At 35.7% G+C, this 16,867-nt stretch overlaps 5 protein-coding genes across 6 annotated transcripts in view; all 5 read left to right on the forward strand.

The window, feature by feature from the left end:
- Positions 1-2,706, forward strand: part of LOC126866120 (general odorant-binding protein 56d-like) — a 41,638-nt gene extending 38,932 nt beyond the window's left edge. For both annotated transcript variants that reach the window (XM_050619285.1, XM_050619286.1), the window contains exon 5: positions 140-2,706. In XM_050619285.1, coding sequence (XP_050475242.1) covers positions 140-225 — 86 coding nt within the window. In that variant the 3' untranslated portion in view covers positions 226-2,706. The remainder of the gene's footprint in view (positions 1-139) is intronic.
- LOC126866121 (uncharacterized) lies at positions 2,560-4,463 on the forward strand. The gene is made up of 6 exons (XM_050619287.1): positions 2,560-2,706; positions 2,804-2,885; positions 3,315-3,403; positions 3,535-3,646; positions 3,813-3,880; positions 4,317-4,463. Exons 1-6 carry the CDS (start codon positions 2,635-2,637, stop codon positions 4,332-4,334), a joined length of 441 nt encoding a protein of 146 aa, XP_050475244.1. The 5' UTR covers positions 2,560-2,634; the 3' UTR covers positions 4,335-4,463.
- A 2,049-nt stretch (positions 4,464-6,512) lies between these two features.
- LOC126866124 (uncharacterized) lies at positions 6,513-8,785 on the forward strand. Its single transcript, XM_050619296.1, has 5 exons — positions 6,513-6,629; positions 7,313-7,403; positions 7,483-7,577; positions 8,376-8,502; positions 8,581-8,785. Exons 1-5 carry the CDS (start codon positions 6,588-6,590, stop codon positions 8,643-8,645), a joined length of 420 nt encoding a protein of 139 aa, XP_050475253.1. The 5' UTR covers positions 6,513-6,587; the 3' UTR covers positions 8,646-8,785.
- Positions 8,786-10,292: 1,507 nt separating this feature from the next.
- On the forward strand, positions 10,293-11,947 carry LOC126866125 (general odorant-binding protein 19d). Its single transcript, XM_050619298.1, has 5 exons — positions 10,293-10,409; positions 10,982-11,072; positions 11,150-11,241; positions 11,445-11,562; positions 11,624-11,947. The coding sequence occupies exons 1-5, from the start codon at positions 10,368-10,370 to the stop codon at positions 11,689-11,691; spliced, it is 411 nt and encodes a 136-aa protein (XP_050475255.1). The 5' UTR covers positions 10,293-10,367; the 3' UTR covers positions 11,692-11,947.
- Positions 11,948-12,776: 829 nt separating this feature from the next.
- Positions 12,777-15,064, forward strand: LOC126866123 (uncharacterized). The gene is made up of 5 exons (XM_050619295.1): positions 12,777-12,905; positions 14,070-14,172; positions 14,290-14,381; positions 14,466-14,583; positions 14,892-15,064. The coding sequence occupies exons 1-5, from the start codon at positions 12,864-12,866 to the stop codon at positions 14,963-14,965; spliced, it is 429 nt and encodes a 142-aa protein (XP_050475252.1). The 5' UTR covers positions 12,777-12,863; the 3' UTR covers positions 14,966-15,064.
- Positions 15,065-16,867: the final 1,803 nt, after the last annotated feature.

Raw genomic sequence — 16,867 nt, forward strand, 5'->3', positions numbered from 1 at the left:
AAATTCCAATAATTTATTCCTTTTTGAATCAAGATTCGATCGCTTTAGAAACTTTTCAGACGCACCATACTTTTTTTATTTTTTTTTCACATGAAAGAAGTTAAAGCTTCCAGCTAAACTTTGTTCCATTTATACGCAGAATACACCGGTGATGAATGCCAGAAATCATATACGTTCGTAAAATGCACCTACGATACGAATCCGGAAAAGTTTTTCTTTCCTTAACAAACGACATTCACAACAAACTGCACCATCTTTCGAAGAGGCGCCGTGCAAATTTATCAAACTGCAAACCCACGATCGCGAGATCGATAGAAGAAGCGAGCCACCGATAACGTGTACGAATAGTTTACTTATTTTGAGCTGTAATTTTTTTAAATTTAGTATGACGTTATATAATACGATCGTAAACTTTAAGAAATATTTTAGGTTGACATTAATTTTGCAATCAAAATAATGTTAGTGATTTACATTACTGTGTTATTACACTTTCTTATGTTGTTAGTTATAGAGAATGAAATGTCCGATTTTTAACAATTCATACATACTTCTGCTGAAACCTAAGAAAAGGATACGTTTATATATCCTTTACACATGTACGTAAATATTAAAGATGCATAAACGAGAAAATCAACTGTCTGAAAGACAAAGATATTCGTCGAAGGCGATAAAATTCGATATTTTATACGTTACGATCTAATATCGTATTGTATCAAACATTCGCAATAAAATAGCGTGCAAGTATAACGTAGCAATCATTAATCTCCAGATTTCAAGTCCGAGTAAGATTTCAATAAATTATGCGAGACGGTTTCTATCCAAAAAGTTCGTACTCTTTTCGGGAAATTTTTAACCGTTTTAGTGCCACGGCTTTTTAAGAATCCGTGTCGGATTGTGCCATACAGCGCGATAGCGTTTCGTTCATTTATTTCCGAGAAATACCGATCGACGCGATCGCACTGCCCTTTTTTTTCGTTTACGCAGGTGGTTTAAGATTGTTTGAAACAAAAAAGAAGTAATTACGAGAGGAAACTCTGACATGACTCGCGACGAGCTACGTTCGAAACCGAACGCGTTGCGAATTGTCGATCGTAACCAAACATCGCGACACAGTTCACCACAGTACGCGAACAGCGCGATCGCGCTGCGTGACGCTAAAACGGTTAAACAGCATCGTAGTGACTCACCGTTACTAACAAGACGCGATTATATGCGTAAAATTTGAAACCAATTTGAAATCGATAGTATGCAGAGTGGTTGGTAATTGGTGGTACAAGCGGAAAGGGGGTGATTCTACGCGAAAAAAGAAGTCGAAAATATAGAATAAACATTTTTCGTTCGAGGCTTTGTTTTCGAGAAAATCGACTTTGAATTTTCGCTCGGTACGCGTGCACTTTGTCGCGTCTTGTTATAACGGATCTCACTGTAGATCGTTGTCTCGATTGACGTTACTTTTTTAATTTAAAAAATTTTTAAATTTTTAAATTTTTAAATTTTCAAATTTTTAAATTTTCAAATTTTCAAATTTTCAAATTTTCAAATTTTCAAATTTTCAAATTTTCAAATTTTCAAATTTTCAAATTTTCAAATTTTCAAATTTTCAAATTTTCAAATTTTCAAATTTTCAAATTTTCAAATTTTCAAATTTTCAAATTTTCAAATTTTCAAATTTTTAAATTTTTAAATTTTTAAATTTTTATTCTATATTTCCGACTTCTTTTTTCGCGTAGAATCACCCCCTTCCCGCTTGTACCACCAGTTACCAACCACCCTGTATACGTGAATTTCGTTAATAAATTAACACTTTACCGACCGCTAGCGATTCAACAGCATACGCACGTCCGACCGGCGTCTCAGGCGCAGATTCTCCCTGGCGCCGGCTCTGTTTCGGTTTAGACTCTCCAATACCATTCTTTTTGTTCATCGCGATCGATACGTTTTTCATTTCAATTGATATAAAACTGTGGCAGCTTACGAAGCAACGCAACTGACGCAACTGAGCAAGGTACCTTAGTACTAAATAATAAATTACTGCTCAAATAATGAGAAAGATTGTCGGCGATAAAAAACCGATTAATAGGCTATCGGTCGATGAGCGTCGGTGACAAAAAACTGATTAATCGGCTATCGGTCGGTAAAGTGTTGATTGAACAAGCGAGTCCTCGTACAAAACCGGAAAAGAAAAATTAGAAGCAAAGAACACAAAATCAAAGAGAAAAAGAAGTAACTCGTTAAAAGAGGTACTCTCAGGATATGATCCAGCATCGTCAATGATAATACAATGCATAATGATTTCATATTTGCGACGTAATCCACTACGTGGCGGAAACACTCTTCCCTTTCCGACGTAGTCTGAGTTTCCGAAGATGCTACGCGGAAAGTGCAGGTTGCACATTAATTATTAGTCGGCAGGGTAATTACGGGTCAAGCTTCGTGCAACACCCACAAAATGCAAAAATTGTTCCTTCTCCTACCGCGACGATCAACGCGGACTATAAAAGGGAGTGTACGATCATATTGCGAATCCACGTGCGCTATTTCTTCGTGGTTTGAACCATCGAGAAGTTAGCGAAGTTGGTTCGAAACATCAACGAGGAAGAGGAAGAAGAATAAATTTGGAACAAGTCAAACAGGATGAAGGGGGTCGGCGTTTGCCTGCTGGTCTCGTTGATGCTTGTCTTGTTGGCGATCAAAGATACAGAGAGCGTGAGTTTGATCGATCGATTCTTCCTATTCGAAGCTATAATTCGCCTGAATGTGTACATTATACACACGGACTTTGGACTTTCTTTTACGCGTACAGAAAAAGATGAACCTCGATGAACTGAAGAAGTCCATCAAGAACTTGAGGAAGCCTTGCAGCAAGAAGAACGACACCCCCAAAGGTACTTTTCGATGCTACTTTTTTCAATTTGCAAGGATGACTGTGGTATTTGATCAGATTTTTTTAAACGAGGAAGAGATAGTCTTCGTGACTTGTGCACACACTTGGTTATGCAGACGTTCGATGATGATTCGATGGGAAATGTAATCGAAATTAATGCGTCGCTCTTTGATTTGAGATTCAATGTTATTCGACAGTTTTGATAGTTCTTTCTTATTTTTAACTTTTACTTCAACTTCAACTTTATCGTTGAACGTTAAATGTTATCTATCTATCGTGGACGAAAATTCCGTCCCAATGCGAATTTTGTTTCAATTTTGTTCGTCTTGATGATTAATTTCGAACATAAACAAAATGTACTATGTAGGTACAATTTCTTGGTAACAGCTTTCAAGAAAGAATAATAAACTCTTTGGTGATTTACGTACAGAGCTTCTAGACGGCCAACATAAAGGTGAATTCCCAAAAGACGAGAGGTTGATGTGCTATATGAAATGCGTCCTGACACAAACCAAAGCTGTAAGTGAAATTTCTCAATTTTCTTCTTTTTTTTTAATCAATGGTCAGAAAGTTAGTCATCATTTCGCAACAATGAACGTTACATCTTTTAAATCAACAAGATGGAAAAATACGTTTGCTTTGTTCGTTAGATGAAGGGCGACGAAATCATGTGGGATTTCTTCGTGAAGAATGCTCGTGTTATGATCCTCGACGAATATTTTCCACGCATTACACATTTAGTTGAAACGTGTAAAAACGCAGGCAAGTACCTTCGTTGATAATCAACGACGTAAGCAATCGATTCAATAACACCGTTTTAAACAAATATTTAAAGCAAGAATTTCTCTAGCGTATTACTAATAACACAGTATTAATAAGAAATTATCTATATCTTTTTGCGTTCGTTATTTGTAATTTTCATTTGCAGTGACGGCTACGGACGGGTGCGAAGCTGCATGGCAATTTAGCGCATGCACCTATGCAACAGATTCGGAGGTGATTTTTAATTACGATTACACCGGAAACAATAACATGGGTGCAGTAATTCATCTTAGATCGATCTCTCGAGAAAGAGCTTGGAACGTTACCAATTTTATGTAATAATTGGAATTTTGCACAAAATTCTTTCGACATTTTTGGATTATGGGCATGAGATACGTTTGTACGAAAGTAAAGCGAAATACGATCTCTTCGAAAGATTCCCATCGCTACTTTTCAAAATTTCGTTATTTTATCTTATTGTTAAACGATATGAACGACAATGTACGGACAAACTGATTCAAGTTGCAGTAACATTTCCGAAGCTGCTTTCAGAATCTTTGAAACAATTTCATAAATTCCAAATATTTCACATTTTCCTAATCACGTCGGTCATTAAAAAACTTGCCAGTTATCGATACGTAATTTTAAATATTCGTAAAATCTGTTACAGCTTTATATAATACCGTGAACAACTCGTTAACGGCGGACTCACAAGATCATCGAAGAACCAAGAGAAATTTCCAATCGCAAACGCCTCGACATCGTCATCTCCGTCATCGTCGTCGTAGTAGTCGAAAAGTAGCAGTGTGTAGACATAGCCGAAAAAAACCACAATGCAGAAGGGTTTAAACTATCCAAGTCTTATTCTATAATCGATCATCGATCAATGATATCAAGGGTCTGGGAGCGTACTGATGATATGTCAGCTATTTGTCTAGAAAAATTAACTTTCGAAGTTCACTGACTTCTTGAACGATACGATTCGATAACTTTAGAAAATGTTATTGTATGTAAAATAATATTTAATTCTTATATTATAAAAGCGTTGTTCCCTCTGTCTTTGATATTACTTTAATTATTGATAAAAATATTCCCCGAAACGAATATTTTCCGAAAAAATATAGCTATGTTCGATAAAATAATAAAAACTAGATGACAACAATTAAACGAACAAATTTACTCGTAGAATGATAAATATATCACGAAATAACTGTATCATTACCCCATATTCTCCATATTTCTTCCAACTCTTCGTTTCTAACTAATCTGTCTAACAGAAACTCTCTGCTTCCACCTCGCAATCTTCAAAACCCATCACGAGACACCAATACGACTTTATATAACGTTTCTAAGCAATTGTCCACGACTTTGGATTATACGAACCAGCTTCTACCAACCGTGTAATTAAGACAATCATATCGCAATTAAAAGATTCTCTTGCGGTTACATACACTATTGCACAGAACAGAAAGATTATTATCAGTTATTCGATATCAAACTACCTGTGCGCAACGCCTAACTTACGATAGGATGAAATATCGCACCTATTTTACAACTTTATGACGGTGCACTGGCAAGATTTATCTTGTACGCCCGTAGCTACACAGTCTCATTCGAGCAGACAAATTTATAGTTGGTTGCTCGAATCGATGAAATATTTTGATCGTTCTAAGATGAGGTTGATTTCCGCGGTTTAAACTTCCTTCTGTTACGACGATAATAACGCTCAGATTAATTCAAGGCCGTCCGTCATCCGCCTTTAATCGAAGGAAAAACCCAATCCGGTTCTTCTAATAGTTGGTCGAACTGGTTCGGAATCTTTCTGTCGATGCTTTAGCTCGAAAGTTCTTAATTCTTGCGAATAAGTCCCGTTGCTGTTAAAAGTTGGACTAACTGATGTAAAACGACGATCCTTGTCCGTGACTTCGATGCACTCGTTCTGAAAAAAATGGCTTTCTTCGTTGCGTAGAAATTTGCCAGGCTTTAGCTTTTCTTACACGTTGACACCTTACGTTATGAAGAACATAGGCTACTAATTAAAAATTGGAAGTAACTTCCTCAAGTGCGTGTATCGAATCTGCTACTAATTTCGTTGTTAATTTGATATCCGTGTTGTAGATATCATATGCGCACACCCCACAAATATTTCGTGTTAGTAGACTTTTAGAAAAGAGTTTCAAGCCAATAGAAACGTAATTGTTCTCTTAAATTTCTGGATTCTATGGAACGCGTAATAACTGCAAACTCTTGAAACACAAAGTGGCCGATACTGTACAACGAAAATACTCTCAGCTTTGAGGATACCACGTAGCAAGGGTTAACGCGTACCTGTTACGACGATTCTATTTTAAAAGGCCACCTGTAATCATTCCAGATTTCACACGCGTGTTTGCGATAATTATAGGCAATAATTAGAATAGAATCGAACGGAGTAATTAGCCGACCAATTAATTCCGTCCGTTTGAATCGTAAACGTCGGTTATCGTCCATAAAAAAGTGTCTAAAAAGAGAAACCATTCCCATGACGGATCATCGCATGCCAATGGCACTGGGGTGATCGGCGAAGATATCGGGGAATAAATCACGCCTAACGATCGTTATGTATCGATCACGCAACGTGGCTCGTTAGAAGAAAACCGAATTTTAATTATACGAACGACGATCATCTTCCCTGATTCTGACGAAGTCTATTATTTTTTTTTATTCTTCATCCGAAGCAATCGAGGGCCGGCAGATTTTAATCAAGACACGTTACATAAACACCAACATGAATTAAGCAATTATTTCTCTTCCTGTTATTCCATAATGGAATCTTAACACCTCAGAAGATGTTGGACACATATTTCCACAGTTCTGCTATAAATATGATGTTCAAGTGTCGACAGGCGTCAGTCAAGTGTTTTGCTTTCTGTGGAATTTTTATCCGAAACTTACTTACAACATGAGAGTTAGCTTGGCTATCTGCTGCCTCTTGTTCGTTGCGGTGAGTGAGATTCCATATTAATTTAGTGCCTGTCCTGGTTGCTATGGGATCGTTAGGGGATAGAATTCGTTTTAGCTACGGTTACCTATAAAACCGAAGTTGAGTGTACTTTTGTCCACAGTGAAAGCATTAACATTTATAGAAACATTTGAACAACACGCAGAAATTTCATTGATACCGCAGTGGAACACGACTATCGTAATTATAATACTAACATTTGCAACGAATCTAGAAATGCATATGACTATACTTATCGCAAGCATAAATTTTATAGATATCATCAAAGGATTTCAAATAGTCGATTGGTCGCTATGTATTAGTAAGCAACAAGAATCACGTATAGTTAATTATTTGCCGCTTTTTTTTTAACAACATCAGCGTATCCTCTGCTATACCTGAAGCTTCTTACAATTCGCAAATTAAATGAAAAAACGTGTGAACAAGATCACTGCCTGAATCGCCTGTATATGTCTCAAGAAACTATTTATGTTTAACTATAAAAAAGTATTATAACTAATTATATATTAATTTTTGTATTCGGAAAAATGACTCTTTCGTCAAGCGTTTTACTTTATCTCCTAAAAAAAAAAGTAAAATGAAATAAACGACAAAGTAAACGGTGTAATGAAAAGGAAGAAGATGTAAAAAATTAAATTTCAATAAACATCAAATGTTTATTTTAGGGAGCTATATGTGACGATAAGGCTGAAGAACTCATAGAAGCTTTAAAAGAGGATATAATACCTTGTTTGGAAGAAGTTGAGATTCCGCAAGGTAACGCATTGCAATAATCATTCAAATTTTGTCGATGATTTCCTAACACATTCGTTAAAACGATCTATCTGTATTTTAGATCAAATTGAGAAGTTTGTCGTTAATGACTTGGAAGGTGAGGAAAGGACCAAATGGGGATGCGTGAAAGCCTGTGTTATGAAACGCATAAACATTGTAAGACATTTTCCTTATTTTTGAACATCTTTTCCTTTATCTCACTGCCCTTTTATTAGGTTGGTTCGTAAGTTTATACTTCAATTTTCTTGCAATTATTTAATTTAACTTTACCCTCAATTTCTCACCAATGTTTGATAGTTCCTGAATTCTTTGCTCGAAAGGTTTCGACAAATTTTTCAATCGTTAGTTATGCTAGAAAATTTCACTTAACTTTTCAACAATGTACCATGTAGACACACAAATATGCAATACGATATTACACACACACGATTATCGAATATAATATTATAAATCTCACGTCTTAAATGTCGTCATACTCCAAACAATTATTAGTATTTATCACTTATAGAAAGTTAAAAGAACGTATTTTTTTCTCTTATTTGATCCTTCTAGAAAACCTTGTTTCTAGAAGACCAGAAACGCAGGAAATCTTCAGGATAAAGAGACGATGTTTCTTCTAAATTTTTCATTCTCGATTCTTCGTCCATCTTCTATTCTGAGTTCTTATTACATTGTCAAAGGATTAGAATAACTTAGAGAGTGTAAAAAAGACGATAGATCATCGAAATAAGGTCTATAGTTAAACAGTGACTGAACAACTTTCTATTCAAAGCCCTAAAATTCCATTGTTGATTAATTTATAACGCGAAACCTGACGTTAATCGTGTCCGTACAGTACCTGACATGTACTCGGTCGTTTTTTCCGAACAATCAAACTTCTCAAATATATATTTACAACTTTTCTATGTTCGACAATCTTCAACTATGTTCTCTGATATAAAAATGGTTGTTTAGATGACGAACGGTCAGATCCATGTAGACAACTTAAAAGACTTTATGGATAAGAAATTTAGCGAAGAGTCAGAATCAGACTCTGAACATATGGAACATATGGATAAGATAAAGAAATGTATGGAAGAAGGTAAGCAAAGATTAAACTGGATAGGAAAGAACGTATCGAATATATAGATTCCTAATAATTCATTAAAAATCCTTGCAGTTGCTGGGAAAACCGACGAGTGCGACATCGCTTTCGAGTTTTCACGCTGCTTGACGCCGGCTTAATTCAAAGGAATTTCGACTTCTTGATTTCTTGAATAGCAGAGAAGCATTGGAATTATCACACAGAAAATAATACAAGATATGATGCAACTGTAAAGACGCGAATACAAAAGCAATTAAATGAAAATTGAGCACTTCAATAATTATTTTTAATATGCCCTCATTTTTCTTTTCATTTTGGCAAATCATCGTTTGTTTTTCGTTTCGTAAATTCAATATAACGTGAACTTTATAATAAAATTGATTAATATGCGTTTTTACAACGAAGTAGGCATATATCGTAAAATTTAATAGAGTTTATTATTAAAGTTTATTAAACACGAAGAAACTATTATTTCTGCGGTATTTGTTAACATTTCTCTGACGTATGAATTACAAAAGATTCAAACATCTACCTCACATCTAATCACCTAATCTTTTCAACCATGTAAACATCTGTACACGAATAAAGTCGAATATATTGCACTTAGAAAGACTCGTTTTTCTAAATACAATGAATGACTATTTCACCGATATAAAGAAAGGAAGCGAAAGATGACTGTTGTCACCTTCTATTTGGTTACCGCGTTCGGAAGCGTTAACTGACGTTTAATGCAACTGGCAATAAGTTCCACTTTCGGCTAACCTGCTATGTGCGGCAATACTGGCACCAGAGAGGATTAAAGTTGTTCGAAAGTAAATTAACAATATGTAACGATTTATTCAAATCTTACTCGATTTCGATATTGGCAATTGACTGACAGACTGACGGATTTAAAATTCTTCGGTTGACAAAATGGTAATTCTTCGGTTGACAAAATGATGATTCTTCGGTTGACAAAATGGCAACTAACTCTTCGATTGACAATGGTAATTATTCGGTTGACGAACGGTAATTAATTATTCGATAGACGAACGGTAATTAATTGTTACTCGATAGACGAACGGTAATTATTATTATGACTTCCCTGAGTCGCTACGTTTATTTATATCTGTCGGAGATGAAAAAAAATTCGGGGTTTCTCTTTTGAAAATGTTTGGGAAGATCGCCAACGTTTGTTCAAACTGCCGACTTTGTTTACAGTTTAAACCGTCTTAATATCGTTATAAAAACATAGTTAGGTAATTATAGAAACATAGTTGGATAAATTTATCGCAAGATATAGCTTTTAGCGGGTTTAACTGACTTTCACTTCAAATATTGTAAACACGGTTTCAAATAAACGTTTTAAATTGCCCTGATTTGAAAGGAATTACCAATTTTGCTTTCTACACTATACACAACATTCGTTCTCGTAAGATTCTTCGTATCATCTCTAATTAATTCCATCGACAAAGACTTTCGCGGCGTTATTTCATTTTAGTAAAGTATTTTGATATTTTTAAAATTTTTGTCCAGTGTTTTGAATCATATAAGTGTTTCGAATCCGATTCGAATCGTGGCTGATAAACAGAACGTCAAACAAGACGATACGTAACTAAAGGAAGTAATTATTATTCCAGTTTTTTGATTAATAATCATATAACCAACAGTTCTCATCATCATCATACGAGACGTAGGTGATCGGAAACGATCCATCAATACGATATACTTTAATAGGTTTTTTTAGGCTATGTATCATATGTAACAGGCTTTTTTTATCAGCACATTTGCAATATAAATATCGCCGCAATTCGCTAAGAAAATTTAGTAGTGGAAATATATTCTTAACGCGTATTTCTTGTTTGTTAAAAATCAACCTCAAAATGAAGAGTCTTCTGCTTGGCATCTGTCTTTTGTTAACTATAGTAAGTAAAATACTGATTATTATCGAGTTTGGAATTTCCATCTATTTGAAATTTAAAACGTCTCAATTTGGAATCTCATTGCCTTGCTTTTCTTTAATTTGAAGAATTCCGCTATAGATTTTTATTTCTTTTCCTTTTGCGTTAATCCAGACTAGCTCGACTTTCAATTTTATTTCGTTTCCTTTTTTTCATTCGCAACCTTATAAAGATGATTATATGCACGTGCACGTGCACGATAGAAGCCTGCACGGTTAAACGCTAGGCATCGAGCACGAAATCAGACACCAAAACTAACGTACATATTAAAAATAAAATTGAGAAGAATCCCCGGTAATTCAACGCGTCATAGAATATACAGTGTATAATGGACTTCTGTGCTGTATCTGCTGCTATAAGGCTTTTTACATCTCGATAAAACAATATACAAATTATTTCACGTTTCTCGATAACGTTGCGTCCAAGCAATTTTTACGCGTTATTTCTCCTCAATCGGCAGAGTATAGAAATTTTCGTATAGGCTACGAATTGTTTATTCGTTGAGTATTATTAATCGATATTTATTAATTATTCAGGCAGTTATCCAAGCAGATTTCATCGACACTTACTTGGAGCTTTCGAAGGTTCCTACTCTAAAGTGTGCGAAAACAGTTGGCTACACTGAAAGTTAGTGTAATAATTATTTTCTCCAACAGAGAGACATAATTTATTAAATTGATACGCGAAATATTATAATATTTCAGCGGACCCAAGGATAATATTTGACCAGGAGGTAAAACTGGGAGTGGATAAAGCTTCGTGTTTAAGATCGTGTATATTAAAATCTCTGAACATGGTGAGCTCATTTGAAAGAGGCTTTAAATATTTATTAACATCCGGTAAATTCAATTCGCCTAATAACTTGTTATACTTGATCATCTTTCGATTAACCGATAAGATATTACTATCGAGCAAAAAATTCATAGACGATGTTTTTTAATTTAACCAAAAGTTAAATTACGGAATAGTTGCATAACGCAGAACATCTTTGTATTTAAGTTGAAAGACTCCAAGATAGATTTAGAGATGATAAACGAGTTCATCAAGATCGTGCACAACGAAGAACCTGAGAAGATCGAACCTATGAAACAGAATGCAGTTGAATGCCTTGATAAAGGTACATTACGTCTACCTATTTATTTAAAACTATATTCTTTACTAACACAGTTTCATTTTAGTTAAAGATATGACGGACGATTGCAAGATGGCTTACTCTTTCATTCAATGTTACGTGGACAAGTATTAAGAGGATCTCTTAAAAGGAAATTGCAGGAAATATCTGCTTTATATTTTTAATATAACCGAATCTCTTGCGTTACCATTACTTGTAATTATATTACGAATCTATCGTAGAAGAGAAACTGTATGTTATAAAATACACCGTAGTTCGATAACAATCGATGATCACGATCTCGATCAGTTATACTTTAATCTTACAAATTGCACGACAATGGTCTCGCTTCTCTTTTACTAAGATAATAAATTGATATAAGACACTTTAATCTTTCTAATCAGTCAACATTAACGTTTAACTTCAAAAATTTCTCAATAGAATTCCACTTCTTTCTCGCCAGCATAATCAATCGATACAATTGTTAAATGCCAATATAATCAGTCGTTACGATTATTTAATCTCTTCGGTCTATCTTTAAAAACCTTGTCGTCGTTATTTTTCCTCTACCTCCTCAATAATCGTATCTTACGCAATTTGTCCAACCAATCTTTATTCTAATCATCTGACCTCACGCCAGTTTGCAAAAAGACTTAATCATCATCTTTCTTGCTATCATTCGTGGAACCTTTAATCATACTTTTCTCAACGAATCTCTTTTTCGCTCTATTCACAGTTTCATGCTCTTTCGTCATCCCTCAATATCCTACGATCAAACAGATCCTTCGTCGTCAAAGACTATTCGCTATACTCGACCAGCTCGTTTCTCCTTGGTCGTACGATTCTCAGAAGGCGAATAAGAGGAGGAAGAAACAAACAAATCAGCGAATACTCGATTGCACTGTCATTTCTAGTGTCCTAGTCGAGATTACAGTACTACGGTACAGGACGATGCCATTATTACAGGATGGCTGATTCGATCCTGTAATTTACGTTGAACAAGTGCTTCTTCCAAGATCACCGAACGTACGGCAAACGATCACTTTTCTGTGACAAATTTGACGCGTGCCAATGATGATTAGACGTATTTCGGCCGTACTTGAACCAATCTTACGTAAATCGAGGTAGAACCAGAGGCAATTATCTCGTTTCCTGCTGTACGCTGTCAGACCTTAACACCAGCTATTGTCTCTGTTTGTTCTCCATATAAATATCGTCCCACGGGATCCAATACTGCACACTGTGATACCAGGAGGAAACCAATCGATCTTCGTTCAGAAATTAAGTTTTGATACGTCGACTGAAAGATGAAGACCCTTGTGACTTTTACTTGCCTGTTGGCCGCCGTGGTAAGTCGATTTTTTAGAAATTAAACAGGTAACCGCGATAAAAAGGAGGTTCATTTTTCAGTAATTCGAGTAAATCGATATAAATCAACTATAGATCGATTAGAGACAAATCAGTTTTTGAAAAGTAGTATAAATCATCCGATGTTAACAGTAGTAACTGAATGCTGCAATTTTTAATCTGAAACCTATATACCGTCCTTTCTCTTCTGATAAATACAATTTAAATATTGGAACCGTCTTCCTTACTGTTGCACAACTTTTTAATTTTCTCGTTCGATTTTTTTTTTTGTTTCTAAGACTAGTTTTTTTAAAACTACAGGATGTTTTATCCTCGAATATTATAACGAACGCTTCAGTTTATAAATACTACGTTGTTTAATAAGTTTAACTGTGACGGATAAAGCATCCAGTTAAGAATGGTTTGTAAGTTTGTATTTCATCCGCAGTGTCGGCCAGTTCTTCTTCAGTTTCGATCGAGAAGATTGTATCTTCGAAATTGGCGATCAGAGTATTCATTTTTGCCATTCCATGGTTTTTTATTTCCGGGAAAAAGAGTGTAGAGTAAATAAAGAAATGAATTTGTGGTGTCTATGGTGATAATTCCATTAACAAACGTATTATTGCAAGATGGATTAGAAAGTTTAACGATGAAGATTACTCGAAGATCACGCAGATGAAGTTCACCAGAGACTTGGAAGATGAAAGACGAAGTGACAGGTCGATAACAAATAGCGGTGAAATAGCAAACTTAACTGAACGAAATCCAAGACATTCAGCAACGGAGATTGCCAACATATTGCACGTTTCACGCCAATCAGTCGCATTGCGTTAAAAAAAAAGAACTTGGTGCGATGAACAGATGTGACGTGTATTTAAAAATCAAAGGAATCGCGACAAAGCTTTTTGCATAACATATTACTACTGATACTACTTTTTCCATCATCTGCATTCCTATATTTTCCAAAATGTCAGTTTTCATAAATTCACAGCCTAATATTAACATATTCTTTAATCCTTAAGGACTATCATGGATGAAATTTCACCACATGCGAACTCTTTTCTCTTTGACATCGTCGTCTTCTTATAATACACCGTCGCAATGTTATTTACAATCATACGGCGAACAATAATTTTTTAGCTTTTATCAATAATCTTTTTTTGCAGACGATCGTGCGCGGTATGGATCAGGACGCCGTAATCGGAAAATACATGGAGTACTTGTTGCCGGATATCAAACCGTGCGCCGACGAGCTTAACATCGCAGAAGGTAAAATCTCTTAAAAAATCTTTTAATTCGACGAAATATATTGGAAAAAATATTAGATAAAAGAAAAATTGATTTTTTAGATTCGTTGTGAAATGTATTATGATTATCGCGTTTCAGACACTGCAACGAACATCCAGCAACCGAAAGCTGACGCTGACATCAGGAAAATGGGTTGCCTGAAAGCCTGTGTGATGAAACGAATGAACGTGGTACGTGTATTGTTAACCGAACGATCAGTTAACTTCGACCAATGGTTTTAATCGTTTTTTTTTTCTTCTATCTTTTTTATCTAGTTGAAAGGCTTCGATTTCAATATGGATCCGGTGTACAAAATGATAGAAACCGTCCACGCTGGCAACGACGATGATATCAAATTTGTGAAGGATATCGCAAACGAATGCAGTGCTGGCAGTAAGTATCGATGTTTAGTTCTGATCGACGCTTGACGATTTTATAATCTTCGAATTTTTCTAATTACTTGGCAAAGAAATCGAAAAATTAATAGCAATTTCTCTAAGCATCGTGAACAAACAAATTAGCGACCCTGAGCGGCTATCCTGGATGTTTAAAGATATAGTTTTAAAGTATCAAACAGATGCTATATTCAGAAGGACAACGCGAACAGAGCTTCTTAATTGCTGAGAAATTGTTATTATCGATGATGCTCGTACACATTTGCTGTCCATATTTGTTAACTCGAACTACTTGCTTTGTTATAGCCAAAGGGGAAACAGACGAGTGCAACATCGGTAACAAATACGTAGACTGTTACATAGGGAAGTTGTTCAACTAATAAGACAGTCGACCAAATATCATTCGTCGAAGGCTATGAAGTTGTAATCATTCGAATTACCACGTGTAGTACGTTTAATAAAATGATGTAAGAGATACAGCTCGTGGTGCATCCTTCCCTTCTCCAACTTCATAAATATTAATCGAACCATTGGTGTCGCGTGTCGATTCTTTTTATCGTTAGTGACGCAGCTGAATAATAAACGATCCTTCCGTAATAAAAATTGTCTCGCCGATCAAATCTTCTCTACGTAGCCGCTCTTCTAACTTACAAATTTATTAAATTTAAGAAACTTCAAAATATTTTACGACGCGTACGATGTGGTCATCGAACTTCCCTGTGATAAGCGTTCGACTCTACTTTCGCGAACCAGTGCACGCGTTATCGATAATTTCTTCGTTCAAGTTCGTTTAGTTGGCGATATTTCGCGATTCACGATCGATCTATCGGTCGATGATCACGAGGACACGGGCATCCGATATTCGAACAAGAAACTTACATTTCTGACTTAATATTCCACTTGGGTCCGGACCCGAATCCGTGATTCCATCGAAAACGTATCCGACGTCTGTAATCGGTCGTAAAGCCGACCATTTGCAAAAGTGTCTCCGTGTCGTGTCTTCGCTGTCGCGTAAGGTCGTCGTAACTTTATTCCATCCTGTATGCCAGCCAACTTCGACCATTACGGGCTACATTATACCGCCTCACAACGTGAGTCGCTTACGCTAACGCGATCGTTGCTCGTCGTTCGCTAGACAGCATGCTGTGAGTCAAGCATGGACAATCTCGTGGATTATGAAGAACGACAGCGAGAAAAGAATAATATACCTTTGATATTTAATACGTTTACTTTCTTAAAGATACAATGAAATATTCTTTAAATTGCCAGATTACGTTTCATGGGACGATAGGGAATTAATGTTAAAAATCTGTTTCATTCTTTTGTCGTATTCGTCGCTTGAGAAAGGAAGCTACAACGCGTGGAAAAGATCAAATTCGAAGCTACGAATTAGAAATCCATTAAATCAATGTCAAATATACAGAAATGAGATATTGTGAAAATATAATAATTACTCGCACTGTATAGCACGATTCCTAAAATATTTTAATATAGTGACAAATACAGACCAAAATACGTAATAGAAAATGACTATTAACATAGAGATATTCGAGTTACAGACGAATAAGATAGAAAATAATAAATAACGGACTCGCAGTTTGTACGTAATTAAAAAGTTCAAAAATTCTGCATTCGTGTATCTACACCTTTTTAGCCTCTTTTATGTAGTAAAAGATCGCGAAAGAAGAAAGAAAGAAAGAAGATAAAAAGTAAATGAAACCTCTCGTTGCTTTCAAGATGAAAAATTTCCATACACGATCACAATGCATCAGTTTTCACCGTGAAATATCCCGAAAGCATACATTCGCGCGATCGTACGTATACCGGGTGGTCGTAAAACATTGGCCTGTTTCACGTTGAAATGCACACAGCGTCCGTGTCTCGAGTGCAGGTTAATTATTCATAACGCGTTAACGCCGCAGTGTTTATTCATAAGCCAACCGCCGCCACCACCGTGGTGTTTGCGTGAGTAACGATGCCCCGAATCGGCTTCGTTTAATCTCATTCTTATTAACGAAACCCCATGGATCGCTCTTCGAAAAGCCGAGCAACCACGACTTCAGGAAAGACGAAAGTTCATCGAATATTTTAAGTGGAAGATATCTTTTTCGTTAAAATAATACGATAATTATCAGTGAAATTAAAATAGTAACAGCGTGAGAGTTAGTATCTTACGATTAGTTTTAACGATCTTGGTCCACTTTCGAAGCTCTTTCTTTGAGAATTACGCGACGATCAATTGGAGATAAAATAAAATTTTAGTAGTACTAGAATCTTTCTTT

Source organism: Bombus huntii, chromosome 5 (genome assembly GCF_024542735.1).
Source record: "Bombus huntii isolate Logan2020A chromosome 5, iyBomHunt1.1, whole genome shotgun sequence".
NCBI lineage: Eukaryota > Metazoa > Arthropoda > Insecta > Hymenoptera > Apidae > Bombus > Bombus huntii.